General features: G+C 42.2%; 1 protein-coding gene across 1 annotated transcript in view; it reads right to left on the bottom strand.

Annotated features, from left to right (window-relative positions):
- The window catches only part of ELL3 (elongation factor for RNA polymerase II 3), a 198,607-nt gene that overhangs the window by 64,761 nt on the left and 118,057 nt on the right, over positions 1-15,789 (bottom strand). The window contains exon 5 of the mRNA XM_040342500.1: positions 1,050-1,309. Coding sequence (XP_040198434.1) covers positions 1,050-1,309 — 260 coding nt within the window. The remainder of the gene's footprint in view (positions 1-1,049; positions 1,310-15,789) is intronic.

Here is a 15,789-nt window from a genome sequence, read left to right as displayed (position 1 = left end):
TTTTTTAGATCTGTCCCTGATATGTCCGAAAATGACAGCCTATGTACAACGGATCCGGAGGGTTGGCCAGGATATTTGAAGTTAGTTCATCTTTTTTGGGAAAAGGTGAACTTACCCTTTAATTCACACCTAACACTCCATAACAATATTTGTTATTCCATACAATATGAACTGCTTTATCTTTTTGTTATCCTTTATTAAAGTGGATGTAAACCCACTCTCATCCTTTCTAAACTACTTCCATGGTGCTGATCTATAAGGATATAGATGCCTCCTGCATGTATCCTTACCTGTCAAATGTCTCCCCTCTGTCTGTTATAAGAACTCAAAAACTGCAGATTCTGTGGGTGGGTCTGTTGTCTGGAGCTCTGTGGGTGGAGTCGTGATGTCAGTAGACTCCCCACCCTTCTCTACACTCCCCTTGTCAACATGCATTTTTTCCTGTGTATTCCTTACACTAAATTCTGCTATGATCACTAACATCCAGTCAAAATCCAGAAAAGTAACCACATGACTTCAGAAAAGGAGTGGGGGTGGGAATTAAAAAATAATGCCTGTCTCCAGGCTAGTGCATGAGATATGTAAATAACCTGTCGCTCACAGCAAGGGGGGGGGGGGACTAAGGTTTTTCTCTGTAAGTCTGTTTTATTTCACTGAACAATAAAAAAGAGGATTGCTCAGAGCTGGATTAACTCTGTGTGGCAAGACTGGGCACAGATGATAGAAAATCTTATACTCTACATTGTGACATAAAAAAAAAAATTGGTTTACATCCATTTTAAGTGCTGTGAAAAGGATTGACCCCTGATACAACCTCAGGGCAAAACCCCATTCTGCCGTTTGACCCAAATCATAATAGTGAAACATGCAACATGATATTTAGCTATATTCCATACCATATGCTTGTAACCTATATATCTTTTTGCTAAACCTTTCATTTTGGAAGGAAATGTACCCAGTTTATTGAAGTGCTTTGTTTAGTAAATTTGTTCATGTAAAACTCAATAAAACCTGTAACAGAAAGGGGTTCATTATTGGTAAGGACATACCACATCCAGCGCAGACATCAGTTCTGCCTGATCTCTGGGGAAGGTGTTGGATTTTTCTAGGCGCAGAATGAGGTCATGCTTTCGGTACGGTTTCAAGGCTAGCAGTTGAATAAGCCACTCCTGCAGCGGTCTTCGTTCACCATTAACCCGGTTGCACTTTTTGGCCGCTGGCGTTAGAAATACAGGTGGACGGTGACAAGATGGGGAACCCTCTGTACTGGACTCCACGCTCATTTTGTTTGGGATCTTGACACACTTACCTACAAAGGAAAAAAAAACAACATAGTTTGAATATAGAGTACATAGAGCTAAGGGAAATACCACCATGAGTTGTGAGTAAAGCCATGTACACATGGTCAGTCCATCTGATGAGAATGGTCCGACGGACAGTTTTCATCGGTTCACCGCTGAAGCAGACTGATGGTCTGATGTGCGTACACACCATCGTTTTCAAAACCGATCGGGTCAAACACACAACGTGGCGTAAAACACACAACGTGCTGAAAAAAACGAAGTTCAATGCTTCCAAGCATGCGTCGACTTGATTCTGAGCATGCGCGGGTTTTGAACTGATACTTTTGCGTACTAACCATCGGTTTTGACCCAACGCCCTTCGGACAAAAGTCATACGCTTTTCCTGCAGAAAATCAGATCGTGTGTATGAGGCCCGGTCAAAGTCCAGACCTGAATCCAATTGAGAATCTGTAGCAAGACAGAGCTTGAGCAATTTTGCAAAAGAGGAATGGGCAAAAATGTCACTCTCTAGGTGTGCAAAAGCTGGTAGAGACATCCCCAAAAGACTTGCAGCTGTAATTGCAGCGAAAGGTTGTTCTACAAAGTATTGACTCAAGGCACATAGTTCCATTTTAAAGGGGTTGTAAAGGTTCGTTTTTTATTTTCTAAATAGGTTCCTTTAAAGTGGTTGTAAACCCCACTTTTTGACTTTTACCTACAGGTAAGCCTATAATAAGACTTACCTGTAGGTATAAAGAATATCTCCTAAACCTGTACGGTTTAGGAGATATTCCCCCCGCAATGCACCGCTGATTTCAGCGGCGCATGCGCAGCGGGGATCCTCGGTTAAAGCGCCGGCCCTTGCCGGTTTGAAGTCTCCCGCACGCTCTAGTTTTCTTTGTCTGAATTTTTTACTTCCTGTTCCTCCTCAGTAAGCTGTTCAGTAATCTGGCTCACTAAACACGGCTCGGATGATGGTGGAAAACTTACTGAGTAGAAACAGGAAGTGAGAAATTCAGACAAAGAAAACAAACATTTAGAAGGGAAATCGATGGAAAAGGTAAGTGATCCAACAATGCACTAGCTTAAAGGAACCAATTTAGAAAATAAAAAACAAACTTTTACAACCCCTTTAAGATGAGGTCACAGACATGATATTTACAGGTATCTACAGTTGTCTACTGCATAGTACAAAGCAGAACTAGCTTCTTTACCAGGACTGACAGCAATTCAAACAGGGTAACTGTACTTCAATTATTGTTTTATTACAATAAGGCATTTCGACGGCGTTGAGCAGCCAAAACGCGTTAGCTTTACTGTCATGTTTTTACTGTTAGCACTGTTGCAGTAAAACAATAATTGAGGATCATTTACCATGTGCCGGCATTTCTCTACTAGTTTCTTGACTTGTCCTTTGGCCAAAATCAAAATGTAAACATTTCACACAACACTCAATAAATGTATAAAGGAAATAGAAAAGGATAAATATTCTGTTTACAAAAAAGATTACATTGGTGTCTGTATTTAGCAGAAGGGTGTTGTATCTTCCCTACCCATCAAATGACACAACCTTTAGGGGTTTTCAGCCTTCTGAGAATATCAGACAATAATAACACACCTTATTTATCAAACTGTTACCAAACGCCAATCAAATTCAAATCTGCAAAGAAACAGGCAGATAATAAATGTCTGATTCTATCTGGTGGGAATTTGAGATAGAAGCACCACCCCAAAATGTCATCGCCCAGACACAAATTTATTCACATAGCTAATGGGTTTCAGGGCTCAACACTCCTTCATCAGGGCTAAAAGACAAAATAAAAAATAAAAAATAAAAATAAAATAAACAAAATAATATACACTGAAAATACAAACATCTACAAATCAACATACACGCAATTTTTTTTTATACAAAGCAAGCAACTCACAACTATGATAATGGCGACTACTGCAACACAATTTGAATCATTTTCCTTTTGTAATTGAGATGATAATGCCGGTAGAAGTTACACTGATTTCACACAACGGCACTGCGTTCATTTTATTGAATTTGATATAATTATAGTATTTTATGGAATGATATATGATTACATCCTAAGATATCATTTATCAATTAGCATCATTGATACAAATTTCTTGGAATGATTATACAAGGATATAAGCATATTCATTTAGGTATATGATGACAGTTAATATTATTTTTTTAATATTTTATCTACTTAATAAATATGCAATTTACCTTGATTTAATGTATTTACCTTTACATTTGTGCTAGTTGGATTTACCCATAAGATAATTTCTAGTATATTGATACTTGTATAATAGATACTTTAATTACTTTTTAGATTAGGTCAACTTATAATTATTAGTGTTTTTTATTTTTATATTCTCGATGCATTTGTATTGTTTATTTTATGTTGCCTGCGCTTTATTCCTGATGAAGTGTTAAGCCTTAAAACGCGTTGGCTTTCTGACAAAATGTATATAATCTCACCTTGGAATAAATTTGTATCTGGGTGATTAAGTTTAGGACCCCTTTCACACTGAGGGCATATTGCAGGCGCTATAGCGTTAAAAATAGCACCTGCAATCCGCCCTAAATGTGCTGCTCTATTGTCTCCAGTGCGAAAGCTCTCGGGCTTTCACACTGGAGCATTGCGCTAGCAGGATGGTAAAAAAAGTCCTGCTAGCCGCATCTTTGGAGCGGTGAAGGAGCAGTGTGTTTACCGCTCCTCCACGGCTGCTGCCCATTGACATCAATGGGACAGCGTGGCTATACTGCCCGCAATGCACTGCTTCTGCAGCACATTGCGGGCAGTTTTAACCATTTATCGGCTGCTAGTGGCCAAAATGCGCCGCAAATACGCCCATAGCATCGGAGGTAAAAATGGCGGCGTTTTACCACCAACGCTATGGGCTCAGTGACGCTTCTAAAGCTGGCCATAGAGGACTGTCTGAATTTTGATCAGCATGTGGCCTCCCCCAGACAAGCTGGGCATTTTCCAGCAGATCAATGGGTGCAGCTAATTTTATGTAAATAGGGGAATTGTTTAATTTTTCATTCAGCCAGAAATTAACCATATTTGGCAACAAATTTCGATTTAGTTTTAGTCTTACGACTCAAATGGTATATTTAGTCGTATTTAGTCGACTAAATCTCTAGTATATTTTAGTCGACTAAAATGTCCTACGTTTTAGTCATCTAAAATCTAATGGGTGTAATTAAATTTTAATGCATTAGTTAACATTTCTCTACAATTTCCAAACTCATTATATACTGCTGGAGTGAAAAATCAAATATGTTATTATTTATGGTATGGAGGTATGAACATGCACTACAGACCAGTGTTCATTTTGAAGTCAAATTTCTATTTAGTTTTAGTCTTAGGGGCAGATCCACAAAGATCTGCCCCGGCGCACCGTATCTGAGATACGCTACGCCACCGTACCTTACTGCAATTTGGTTTGAATCCTTAAAGATTTTGCGCCGTAAGTTACAGCGGCGTAGTCTATCTCTCGCGGTGTAAGGACGCGGAATTCAAATTGGGCGGGTAGGGGGCGTGTTTCATTTAAATGAAGTGCGTCCCCACGCGGAACGAACTGCGCATGCGCGTCCCTAAATTTCCCGCCGTGCATTGCGCAAAATGACGCCGCAAGGACGTCATTGTTTTGACTTGGACGTAAATTACCTCCATCCCGCGATTCACGGACGACTTACGCAAACGAAAAAAAAAATTCAAATTAAACGTGGGAACGACGGCCATACTTAACATAGCAGGTTTAACTATACGCCACGAAACAGCAGCTTTAACTATACGCCGGAAAAAGCCGACTAGAGACGACGTAAAAGAATGCGGCAGCCACTCGTACGTTCGTGGATCGTCGGAAATAGCTAATTTGCATACTCAACGCAGATTACGATGGGAACGCCACCCAGCGGACGCGAAGAATTGCATCTTAGATCCGAAGGCGTATGAAGCCGTACGCCTGTCGGATCTAACCCAGATGCCGTCGTATCTTGTTTTGAGGATTCAAAACAAAGATACGACGTGGGAAATTTGAAAGAACGCCGGCATATCAGTAGATACGCCGGCGTACTCGCTTTGTGGATCTGCCCCTGAGTCTTTTGACTAAAATGGCATTTTAGTTTTACTCCCATTTTAGTCATTTGACTAAAATGTTATTTTAGTTCTAGTCGTATTTTAGTCATTTCAATTGTTTTAGATTTAGTCGTATTTTAGTAGACTAAAATAGTATTCATTTAGTCAACTAAAATGTTTTAGTCGTTTTAGTCGACAAAATTAACACAGTTACAGTGATGAAAATAAGTATTTGAACACCCTGCTATTTTGCAAGTTCTCCCACTTGGAAATCATGGAGGGGTCTGAAATTGTCATCGTAGGGGCATGTCCACTGTGAGAGACATAATCAAAAAAAAAATCCAGAAATCACAATGTATGATTTTTTTAACTATTTATTTGTATGATACAGCTGCAAATAAGTATTTGAACACCTGAGAAAATCAATGTTAATATTTGGTACAGTAGCCTTTGTTTGCAATTACAGAGGTCAAACCTTTCTTGTAGTTTTTCACCAGGTTTGCACACACTGGAGGAGGGATTTTGGCCCACTCCTCCACACAGATCTTCTCTAGATCAGTCAGGTTTCTGGGCTGTCGCTGAGAAACACGGAGTTTGAGCTCCCTCCAAAGATTCTCTATTGGGTTTAGGTCTGGAGACTGGCTAGGCCATGCCAGAACCTTGATATGCTTCTTACAGAGCCACTCCTTGGTTATCCTGGCTGTGTGCTTCGGGTCATTGTCATGTTGGAAGACCCATCCTCGACCCATCTTCAAAGCTCTAACTGAGGGAAGGAGGTTGTTGCCCAAAATCTCGCAATACATGGCCCCGGTCATCCTCTCCTTAATACAGTGCAGTCGCCCTGTCCCATGTGCAGAAAAACACCCCCAAAGCATGATGCTACCACCCCCATGCTTCACAGTAGGGATGGTGTTCTTGGGATGGTACTCATCATTCTTCTTCCTCCAAACACGGTTAGTGGAATTATGACCAAAAAGTTCTATTTTGGTCTCATCTGACCACATGACTTTCTCCCATGACTCCTCTGGATCATCCAAATGGTCATTGGCAAACTTAAGACAGGCCTTAACATGTGCTGGTTTAAGCAGGGGAACCTTCCGTGCCCCGCATGATTTCAAACCATGACGTCTTAGTGTATTGCCAACAATAACCTTGGAAATGGTGGTCCCAGCTCTTTTCAGGTCATTGACCAGCTCCTCCCGTGTAGTCCTGGGCTGATTTCTCACCATTCTTAGGATCATTGAGACCCCACGAGGTGAGATTTTGCATGGAGCCCCAGTCCGAGGGAGATTGACAGTCATGTTTAGCTTCTTCCATTTTCTAATGATTGCTCCAACAGTGGACCTTTTTTCACCAAGCTGCTTGGCAATTTCCCCGTAGCCCTTTCCAGCCTTGTGGAGGTGTACAATTTTGTCTCTAGTGTCTTTGGACAGCTCTTTGGTCTTGGCCATGTTAGTAGTTGGATTCTTACTGATTGTATGGGGTGGACAGGTGTCTTTATGCAGCTAATGACCTCAAACAGGTGCATCTAATTTAGGATTAGGCATGTGCATTTAGTTTCGTTCCGAATTGAAATTCGGACGAATTTTTCATTATTCGGACATTCGGATGCATACGAATTCCCGAATTGCAATATTAATGAATTTACCGAATCCGAACGAACGTTTTCGATTCCGAATCGAAAACCCGCGGACGAAATTCGATCAGAATTCGATTTTTTTTTTTCGAATTCCGATCGAATTTCATCCGCGGGTTTTCGATTTGGAATTCGAAAAAAAATAATTATTTTTTTATTTTTTTGGGAATTCCGATCGAATTTCGTCCGCGGGTTTTCGATTTGGAATTCGAATTTTTTTTTTTTTTTTTTTTCCGAATTCCGATCGAATTTCGAAATTATATTCGAAGAGAGAATTTTCGAATTCGACCGGATTTTTCGAAATTCGGTCGAAAACAAACGAGTTTCCGAAAACGAATTTAACACATGTAACGAACCTAACTTAACGAAATTAATTAAATAACGAATTAAAACGAAACTAAATTTTCCCTTTTGCACATGCCTATTTAGGATAATAAATGGAGTGGAGGTGGACATTTTAAAGGCAGACTAACAGGTCTTTGAGGGTCAGAATTCTAGCTGATAGACAGGTGTTCAAATACTTATTTGCAGCTGTATCATACAAATAAATAGTTAAAAAATCATAAATTGTGATTTCTGGATTTTTTTTTTTTTGATTATGTCTCTCACAGTGGACATGCACCTACGATGACAATTTCAGACCCCTCCATGATTTCCAATTGGGAGAACTTGCAAAATAGCAGGGTGTTCAAATACTTATTTTCCTCACTGTATCTACAAATTCCCTCAAACCAGGAACATGGTAGAGGTGCTTGAATGTGGAAATGCTGCCAGTCCTAAGATTCCAGACATCCTCATCAAGTACCCCAATGCTTCTATACCATTAAGATAATTATAACGTTTCAGAACTATCCTTTCAAATTTCTTTCTGATTTTATGTGGTGGCGGTAGGAAAATGCAGACAATTCTTTCTGCAAAAATGTTGGTTTATTTGCCCAAATGTCGTAACATCAACTTTATGTAATGAATCAATCCTTTGGCACACCCAGACTTATTCATATATTTTATCCCATGTTTGATTTGTGTTGGAAAGGCAAGGGACGCCTGTTCTAATCTGTCTGTATCTCACACATCTCAATCAGCCCCAACACTCTCACTTTTCACAGAGCATGTTACAACCTAACCCCAGCAAAGCTTTCCCTGATCCAGCTCTTGTTGTTTGACATATTCTTTGTTCAACTCTTCAGACCAGCTGAACTCGTTCTTCATGGTCAAGTTCTGCCTACTGGAACCCACACTGCACTCACTGTTAGTAAGAAGTCTTAATAATACCTGTGTTCTCAGAACAGGAGAAAGCTTTCCATTCCGCCATGGATCTACCCAATCTATTTTCACGCCTTGAAAGTAGGAGTGTTCTTTAAGTGCAACCATGGGCAAAATAAAACAAACCATGGGAAAAATAAAACCAACACAGGCAAAATAAAACCAACCATAGGCAAAATAAAACCAACCATAGGCAAAACAAAACCAAAACAGGCAAAATAAAACCAACGATAGGCAAAATAAAACCAATAAATTTGTGAAGCAGTCTGTCCTCGGCACACCCCTTTTTGTTTTTCTCCCTTTTGAGTCTCTCTGCAACCTTTTTTTTTTGTCAAATAAATGATTATTTAAGACATTTTCAGAGTATAACAAAAAATAAGACGACGTCCAATATACAAAACCATGTAAAACGTTACATTGTAGTCAAAAAGAATGCCAAGGAGAAACATTCTGGCAATAGACCATAGGAAGCACATTTGTACCTGTGAATATTTTGCGGTGAATGCCTTTGCCTATGCCTTTAACAAAGAAATTAGGGCTGTGCAAATTAACTTTTAATTAATCGATTAATCTTTAATTTTTTTGATCGATCAAAATCTTTTTGATCGATTAAAATTCTTTTGATTGGCACTCACCTCTCCGCCGGCTTCTGGGCCTTCAGGGAGTTCCGTCGGAGATCCAGTAACGTCTCGGACACCGGCGGGGCTTGCCGTGTCCATCTGAAGGGCTCCTTTGCTGTGCCTTCATATGTGCATGGTGGCAGGACCTTACTATCTGCCACACGCAAGGGCTGTTACACTTCCCTCTATCACTTCCCTCTATCAACCTGGTATTCTACAACCATCCATTGGGAGTTGTGATAGTTCCCTTCATGGGACATCTACATGCCGACGGACTGATTTTAACCTCTCCTCATCTGGATTCAGCAGTGGCATCGTTGTACACATTTTTATACCAGTATTATACCTGGCTACATGTTTTTATGACTGCTGTTGGTACCGTTTGGTATTACTCACACCATTTTTACAGTTTATGTAGCTACATCGATTTTATCTCCAGTGCAATATTTATTTGGTTACCTACTTGAAGACCAGAGCTTTTTTTCTCAGAAAATAGGCGCAGGAACTCAACCACGACCCGTTCAGATTTCACAAACAGTAGAAGGGTCTTAAAGGGGCATTAAATACCAGGATTGCATTACATACAGAGTGCAGAGTTTATGGGGTTACACACAGAGTGCAGAGCTGTCACTTGTAAACACAGAAACCAGACTTCTGTGTTTACAAGTGATTGTGGTGAGCAGGCACCAAAGGGTCTGAGCCAAAGGTGGTGGAACTGAGTTCCCCCAAGTTCCCCCTGAAAAAAAGCCCTGTTGAAGACTATAAAAGTTTTAATGCTATTTCCATCGAGGGCTGCCTTTGTGTGTTTTTTTGTATCCTGCTATCCATTTTTCCAGTTGTTGGTAGCTGCACTGGGAATCGGCCTGCAAGGAGATCAGCTAAAAGTAGTTGGATCTGTATGTGCGTTATAATTAATCGAAATTAGTCGATTAATCGATTTAAAAAAAAAACGATTAATCGAACAGAAACATTTTGATCAGTAACAGCCCTAAAAGAAATGACTACAATCATATAAGAATGAATCATATTAAGGGAAAAAAAAAAAGAAATAAGAAAAAGTAGAAAGCTAAACTAAAACATACCAATAAGAGATGTGACACGCCGCCAGGCTGCTATGTTTTGGAAGTGGTAATTTAAGTAAAGATATACAGTATAGCAGTGGTGGCCCGGCCATTAGGGGTGCCGTGTGATGCCCCCTCTCTCCACTCCACCCCTATATGCATAGCATGGCCACCACAGCCGCCCCCTATTTATGTGTCCAGCCCCTTTCAGAACGCCAGGTGCATGAATTACAGCAGCAGGCTTCATGATAGGGTGGGCTTGGGTCACAGAGCATGCGGAAACTACTCAGGTGTGCTACAACAGCAAATAAAAATTCGCTGTTGAAACACTGATCCTCAATCCGACCAATCAGAAGACCCATTTTCCAATTGGCTGAAAAGAGAAGACTTCTGATTGGCCGCTGAGGAGGAGGAAGGAAATGGAAGCCGCTGCCATGGAGAGCAGGAGAATGGGAGGCTACCGAGCAGGGGAAGCCACCACCATGGAGAGCAGGAGAGTGGGAGGCTACCGAGCAGGGGAAGCCACCGCCATGGAGAGCAGGAGAATGGAAGGCTACCGAGCAGGGGAAGCCACCGCCATGGAGAGCAGCAGGAGAATGGAAGGCTACCGAGCAGGGGAAGCCACCGCCATGGAGAGCAGGAGAATGGGAGGCTACCCAGCAGGGGAAGCCACCACCATGGAGAGCAGGAGAGTGGGAGGCTACCGAGCAGGGGAAGCCACCGCCATGGAGAGCAGGAGAATGGATGGCTACCGAGCAGGGGAAGCCACCACCATGGAGAGCAGCAGGAGAATGTAAGGCTACCGAGCAGGGGAAGCCACCGCCATGGAGAGCAGGAGAATGGGAGGCTACCGAGCAGGGGAAGCCACCACCATGGAGAGCAGGAGAATGGAAGGCTACCGAGCAGGGGAAGCCACCGCCATGGAGAGCAGCAGGAGAATGGAAGGCTACCGAGCAGGGGAAGCCACCGCCATGGAGAGCAGGAGAATGGGAGGCTACCGAGCAGGGGAAGCCACCACCATGGAGAGCAGGAGAGTGGGAGGCTACCGAGCAGGGGAAGCCACCGCCATGGAGAGCAGGAGAATGGAAGGCTACCGAGCAGGGGAAGCCACCGCCATGGAGAGCAGGAGAATGGGAGGCCACCAGTAATAGAGAACGTACACAACCAGAAATTGTAAATTTAAGGAGGGTGTGCTTAGCTAAGAAAGCTCCTCCTCCTGGGATGTGTGACATCATTTTGGCCAAGGCCAGAAACCAGGAAGCAACTGAAGAAATGTTAAAGGAGAAGTACAGCCCTTCGTAAGTATGTGCCATGCAAAGCAAGAGAGCCCTAAATGGCTCCTAATGCTATGGTGCAGAGAATGAATAAAATTGATATCGAAGTAGATGACGGTACTTTCGTTTTATGTAAAGACAGATTTCATGAATTTTAATGAATATCTGAAGTTCTAAATGAAAAACACAGATGTTTAAAAAGTTTTAAAGGAAAGTATGGATGGTTATCAGCACTGCTCTAGTTAGTCTACAATTACAGCCCTAGGTGGTTGTTATACCTCGTTTATCTACAACGTAAAGTAAAAGGCTTTTAGCCGTTAAAGACTACTGTGAATAATCCTTACAAGAAAGTGTGCATTATAAAAACTTACTCATGCAAAAATTCAGGAGAAGATAAAAAAAAAAAAAAAAAAAAAAGAACCTCGGATTTAATAAATCCAAGGCAAGGGGTGTTTTAAGGTGGGACCAGGATCTGTCAGTGGAAAAATGACAGCCTGTCCTCAGAAACTGGGTCACCTAGTCTATTACTCAGGGTGTGACAGACCTATGTTCTGTTCTAGACAAAAAAAAGAAAAAACGATTGTGACATACATGTGGGATGTCTTCTCAGCTCTTTTTAAATAAAAATTTAATTTTACGAGGCAGGTATTACCCATGGCAGAAAACTGCTGAGTCTATGAAAAGTATGACTTTATAAGAGCCATAGATGTACTGTAGATTGCACGCAGAGCAGAGGTCACGTGTTTTGGGGGCTAGTTCAGCTATTCTAACATAAATCGGACAAACTGGATTTGTTCATAATAATAGTATAAAAAAGCCCCCCCAAAAAAGCTAAAAATAGTATGAAAAAGCAACAGCGTTGCATGGCTGCAACATGGCTGCAACATGGCTGCATACAGCGCGTCACGAGTTGCCGAAAGAAGCCGAACGTCGGTGCGCAGGCGCCTTATAGAGCCGACTCGCAGTCCGGCTTCTTTCGGCAACTCGTGACGCGCTGTATGCGACGGTCGGAAGCCTGTCAATCAATTAGGAACGCCCAGTCCCGCAGATTATACCCGGAAGCCACGGAGAACATCTATCTCTATGGCCCCTTTTACATTGGACCTGTAGCCGCGGTGGTGGTATATCGCCGCTAAAAATAGCAGCGCTATACCGCCGGAAAAGCCGCGGGAATCGGCCGCTAGCGGTGCGGTAGTAACCCCCACTAGCGCCCGATAAAGGGTTAATACCGCCCGCAATGTGCCTCTATAGAGGCGCATTGCGGGCGGTATTTCCGCGGTTTCTCATTGTTTTCAATGGGAAGGAGCGGTGAAGGAGCGGTATACATGCCGCTCCTCTCACCGCTCCAAAGATGCTGCTGACAGGAGATAGTCTCCCGCCAGCACATCGCCTCAGTGTGAAAGCCCTCGGGCTTTCACATTGAGTCTGCAGTGAAGGAGTTTTTCAGGCGGGATAGCAGCACTATTTTTAGCGCTGTACCGCCTGAAAAACTCCTCAATGTGAAAGGGGCCTAAAACGGTATGTACTGCAATGATTTAAAAAAAAAAAAAAAACACCTGATTGTGCTTCTAACAACTCGCCTGAATCTAATATTAAAAAAAAAATTTCGGGTGAACCTGGCCCCTTTTTTCGATTCGGCACTGCGTCGCTTTAACTGACAATTGCGACGTGGCTCCCAAACAAAATTGGATGTGATAAAAAAATGATCAGCGCATAAATTAAATAGATCAATAATGGATGAATAAATGATACTAAAAGTGATGTATAAACTAGTGGTCAAATGCCAAAAAATAAATTATGGCAAAAAATAGGCAAGAAATATATATACATATAAATATAATTGTGCAAAGTGTAGCAATGTGCAAAAAACTTTACTTTTTTTCCCAAACAAAATTGATGTCCTTTTTTTCCCACAAATAGAGCTTTCTTTTGGTGGTATTTGATCACCTCTGCGGTTTTTATTTTTTGCGCTATAAACAAAAATAGAGCAACTTTTTTGAAAAAAATGGAATATGTTTTAATTTTTGCTATAATAAATATCCTCCAAAAATATATAAAAAAATATTTTTTTTCTCAGTTTAGGCCGATACGTATTCTTCTACATATTTTTGGTAAAAAAAAAATCGCAATAAGCGTTTATGGATTGGTTTGTGCAAAAGTTATAGCGTTTACAAAATAGAGGATAGTTTTATGGAATTTTTATTAATATTTTTTTTTACTAGTAATGGCGGCGATCAGCAATTTTTTTCGTGACTGCGACATTATGGCAGACACATCGGACACTTTTGACACATTTTTGGGACAATTGTAATTTTTACAGCGAAAAGTGCTATAAAAATGCACTAATTACGGTGAAAATGACAATGGCAGTGAAGGGGTTAACCACTAGGCTAAAGGGGTTAAGTGTGTCCTATTGTGTGTTTCTTACTGTAGGGGGTGTGGCTGGACGTGTGACGTCACTGATCGTCGTTCCCTATGACAGGGAACAGACGATCAGTGACAAGCCACAGAGAAGAACGGGGAAGGTGTGTTTACACTCACCTCTCCCCATTCTTCAGCTCCTGTGACCTGATCGCGGGACCCACGGCTGGGCACTTAAAGGACAATATACCTGTATGTGCTTGTGCCCAGCCGTGCTATTCTGCCGACGTATATCGGCGTGAGGCGGTCCTTAAGTGGTTAACAGGCCAATCTGTCCAGCAAAATTGGTAGTTAGAGGATTGAGACAAACCATTTAACAATTACAAGGGTGGTTACTATAGTCAGCCTTTATTCACTTATGTAAAACCTTTACCCTGAAAGGAGAAAAAAAACTGTTGGGGTAATTGTTTTATAAGTGTTATCTGGGGTTCAGCTTTAATTTGTATGTCAAGTTCCTCTAAGTCAGCCAGCCCATCTGACACTACCCTCTCCCCAAACTGACAATGCTGCTGTCCAAGGATGTCTATGTTGCTCCTCCATACAGAGTGGGGACATCCTAAGACAAGAACTAGTATTATCATTATACACAATTTATATAGCGCCAACAGTTTACGCAGCGCTTTACAATGTATTGGGGGACAACACAATTACAGTACAGTTCAATACAGAAGGCACAGGAGGGCCCCGCTCGTAGAGCTTACATTCTAAAGGGAGGGGGTGGTGGTACAAAGGGTAATAGCTGCGGAGAATGATTTGATGGGGGTGGCTCGGTTCCAGTTCTTAGGTTCGTGTAGGATAGGCTTCCCTGAATAAATTAGTTTTCAGGGATCTCCTAAAGGTGGACATCGTAGGGGATTGCCCGGGACAGTCCCGCATTTTGCAGGTCTGTCCCGGGCACATTCATTCCGGGACAAAACAGTGTCCTGGAATGAAACTGACACAGCCACCCCCCCGGGCCAATCTGATGCCTCTAAAAAAGGCTGCCACGTCACCGCTTTACTCACTGACAGTACTTGCCCTGGCCGGGAATGCCTGGAGGAGCACAATCCCCGCCCCCTGCTTGTGATTGGAGAAATCATAAATCCCACTTCTTAGGCCTTGTACACATGACCAAGTTTCGTGTTTTTCGACGAGGAAACTGTCGAGGATCCCTTCGAGCCAAAAAGAGAGCATGTCTTCTTTTTCCTCGACGGGAATGGAGAAACTTGCCTGGTTGAGTTCCGACAGCCTAACAAGGAACTCAAAGAGGAAAACGATGTGTTTCGCCCGTCGAGTTCCTCGGTCGTGTGTACGAGGCTTGATGTCCAATCACTGTGTTGTGATTTGTTACAGCACAAGCTGATTTTTGGGAAGGGAGGGTGTCCCTAAATGGTAGTTTGGAAATGTGGTCACCCTAGTAGGGGCTGATCGGACATACTGGGGCAGGGAGTTTCAGAGGATGGGACAGAGGCTCTGGAGAAGTCCTGAAGGCGAGCATGGGAGGAGGTAACAAGGGAGCTAGAAAGCAGGAGGGGACGGTTTGGGGGCGATATCTGCAGATAAGGTTGGTGATGTAGCTGGGGTGCGATGTTGTGAATGCCCTTGTATCTCGTGGTTAGCATTTTTTATTTTATACGGTGGGGTAGGGGAAGCCAGTGAAGGGATTGGCAGAGAGGAGCAGCAGTCACGGATCGGTTAGTGAGGTTTATTAGTCTAGCAGCAGAATTCATAATAGACTGAAGAGTGGATAGCCTGCGTAAGGGTAGGCCATTAAGGCGAGAGTTGCAGCAGTCGAGGCGGGAAATAATCAAAGAGTGAATAAGTTGCTTTGTGGTGTCAGTAGTCAGGAAGGGTCGGATTCTGGAGATGTTGCAGAGATTAAGGCGGCAGGATTTAGCCTATGTAACTAGGTTACTGGCCATATCACTAGGTGAAAATAAAAAAAAAAGCCTGATAAAACTAATATAGCCACCACATTTGAGGACTAGTTAGCTGCAATATAATATTTTTTTGGGTATTTGGATTTAATGCTGCTTAAAAAAAAACCTGACCATCTGAAAAGGCTTGTTTTCTGGTTGCCATGCTAGTCCACTTGCTTCATTACTTTGAAGCCTCGTACACACGACCGAGTTTCTCGGCAAAAACCAGCAAG

This window comes from Rana temporaria, chromosome 3, assembly GCF_905171775.1.
Source record: "Rana temporaria chromosome 3, aRanTem1.1, whole genome shotgun sequence".
Classification (NCBI taxonomy): domain Eukaryota; kingdom Metazoa; phylum Chordata; class Amphibia; order Anura; family Ranidae; genus Rana; species Rana temporaria.
This window is presented reverse-complemented; position numbering and strand designations above follow the sequence as displayed.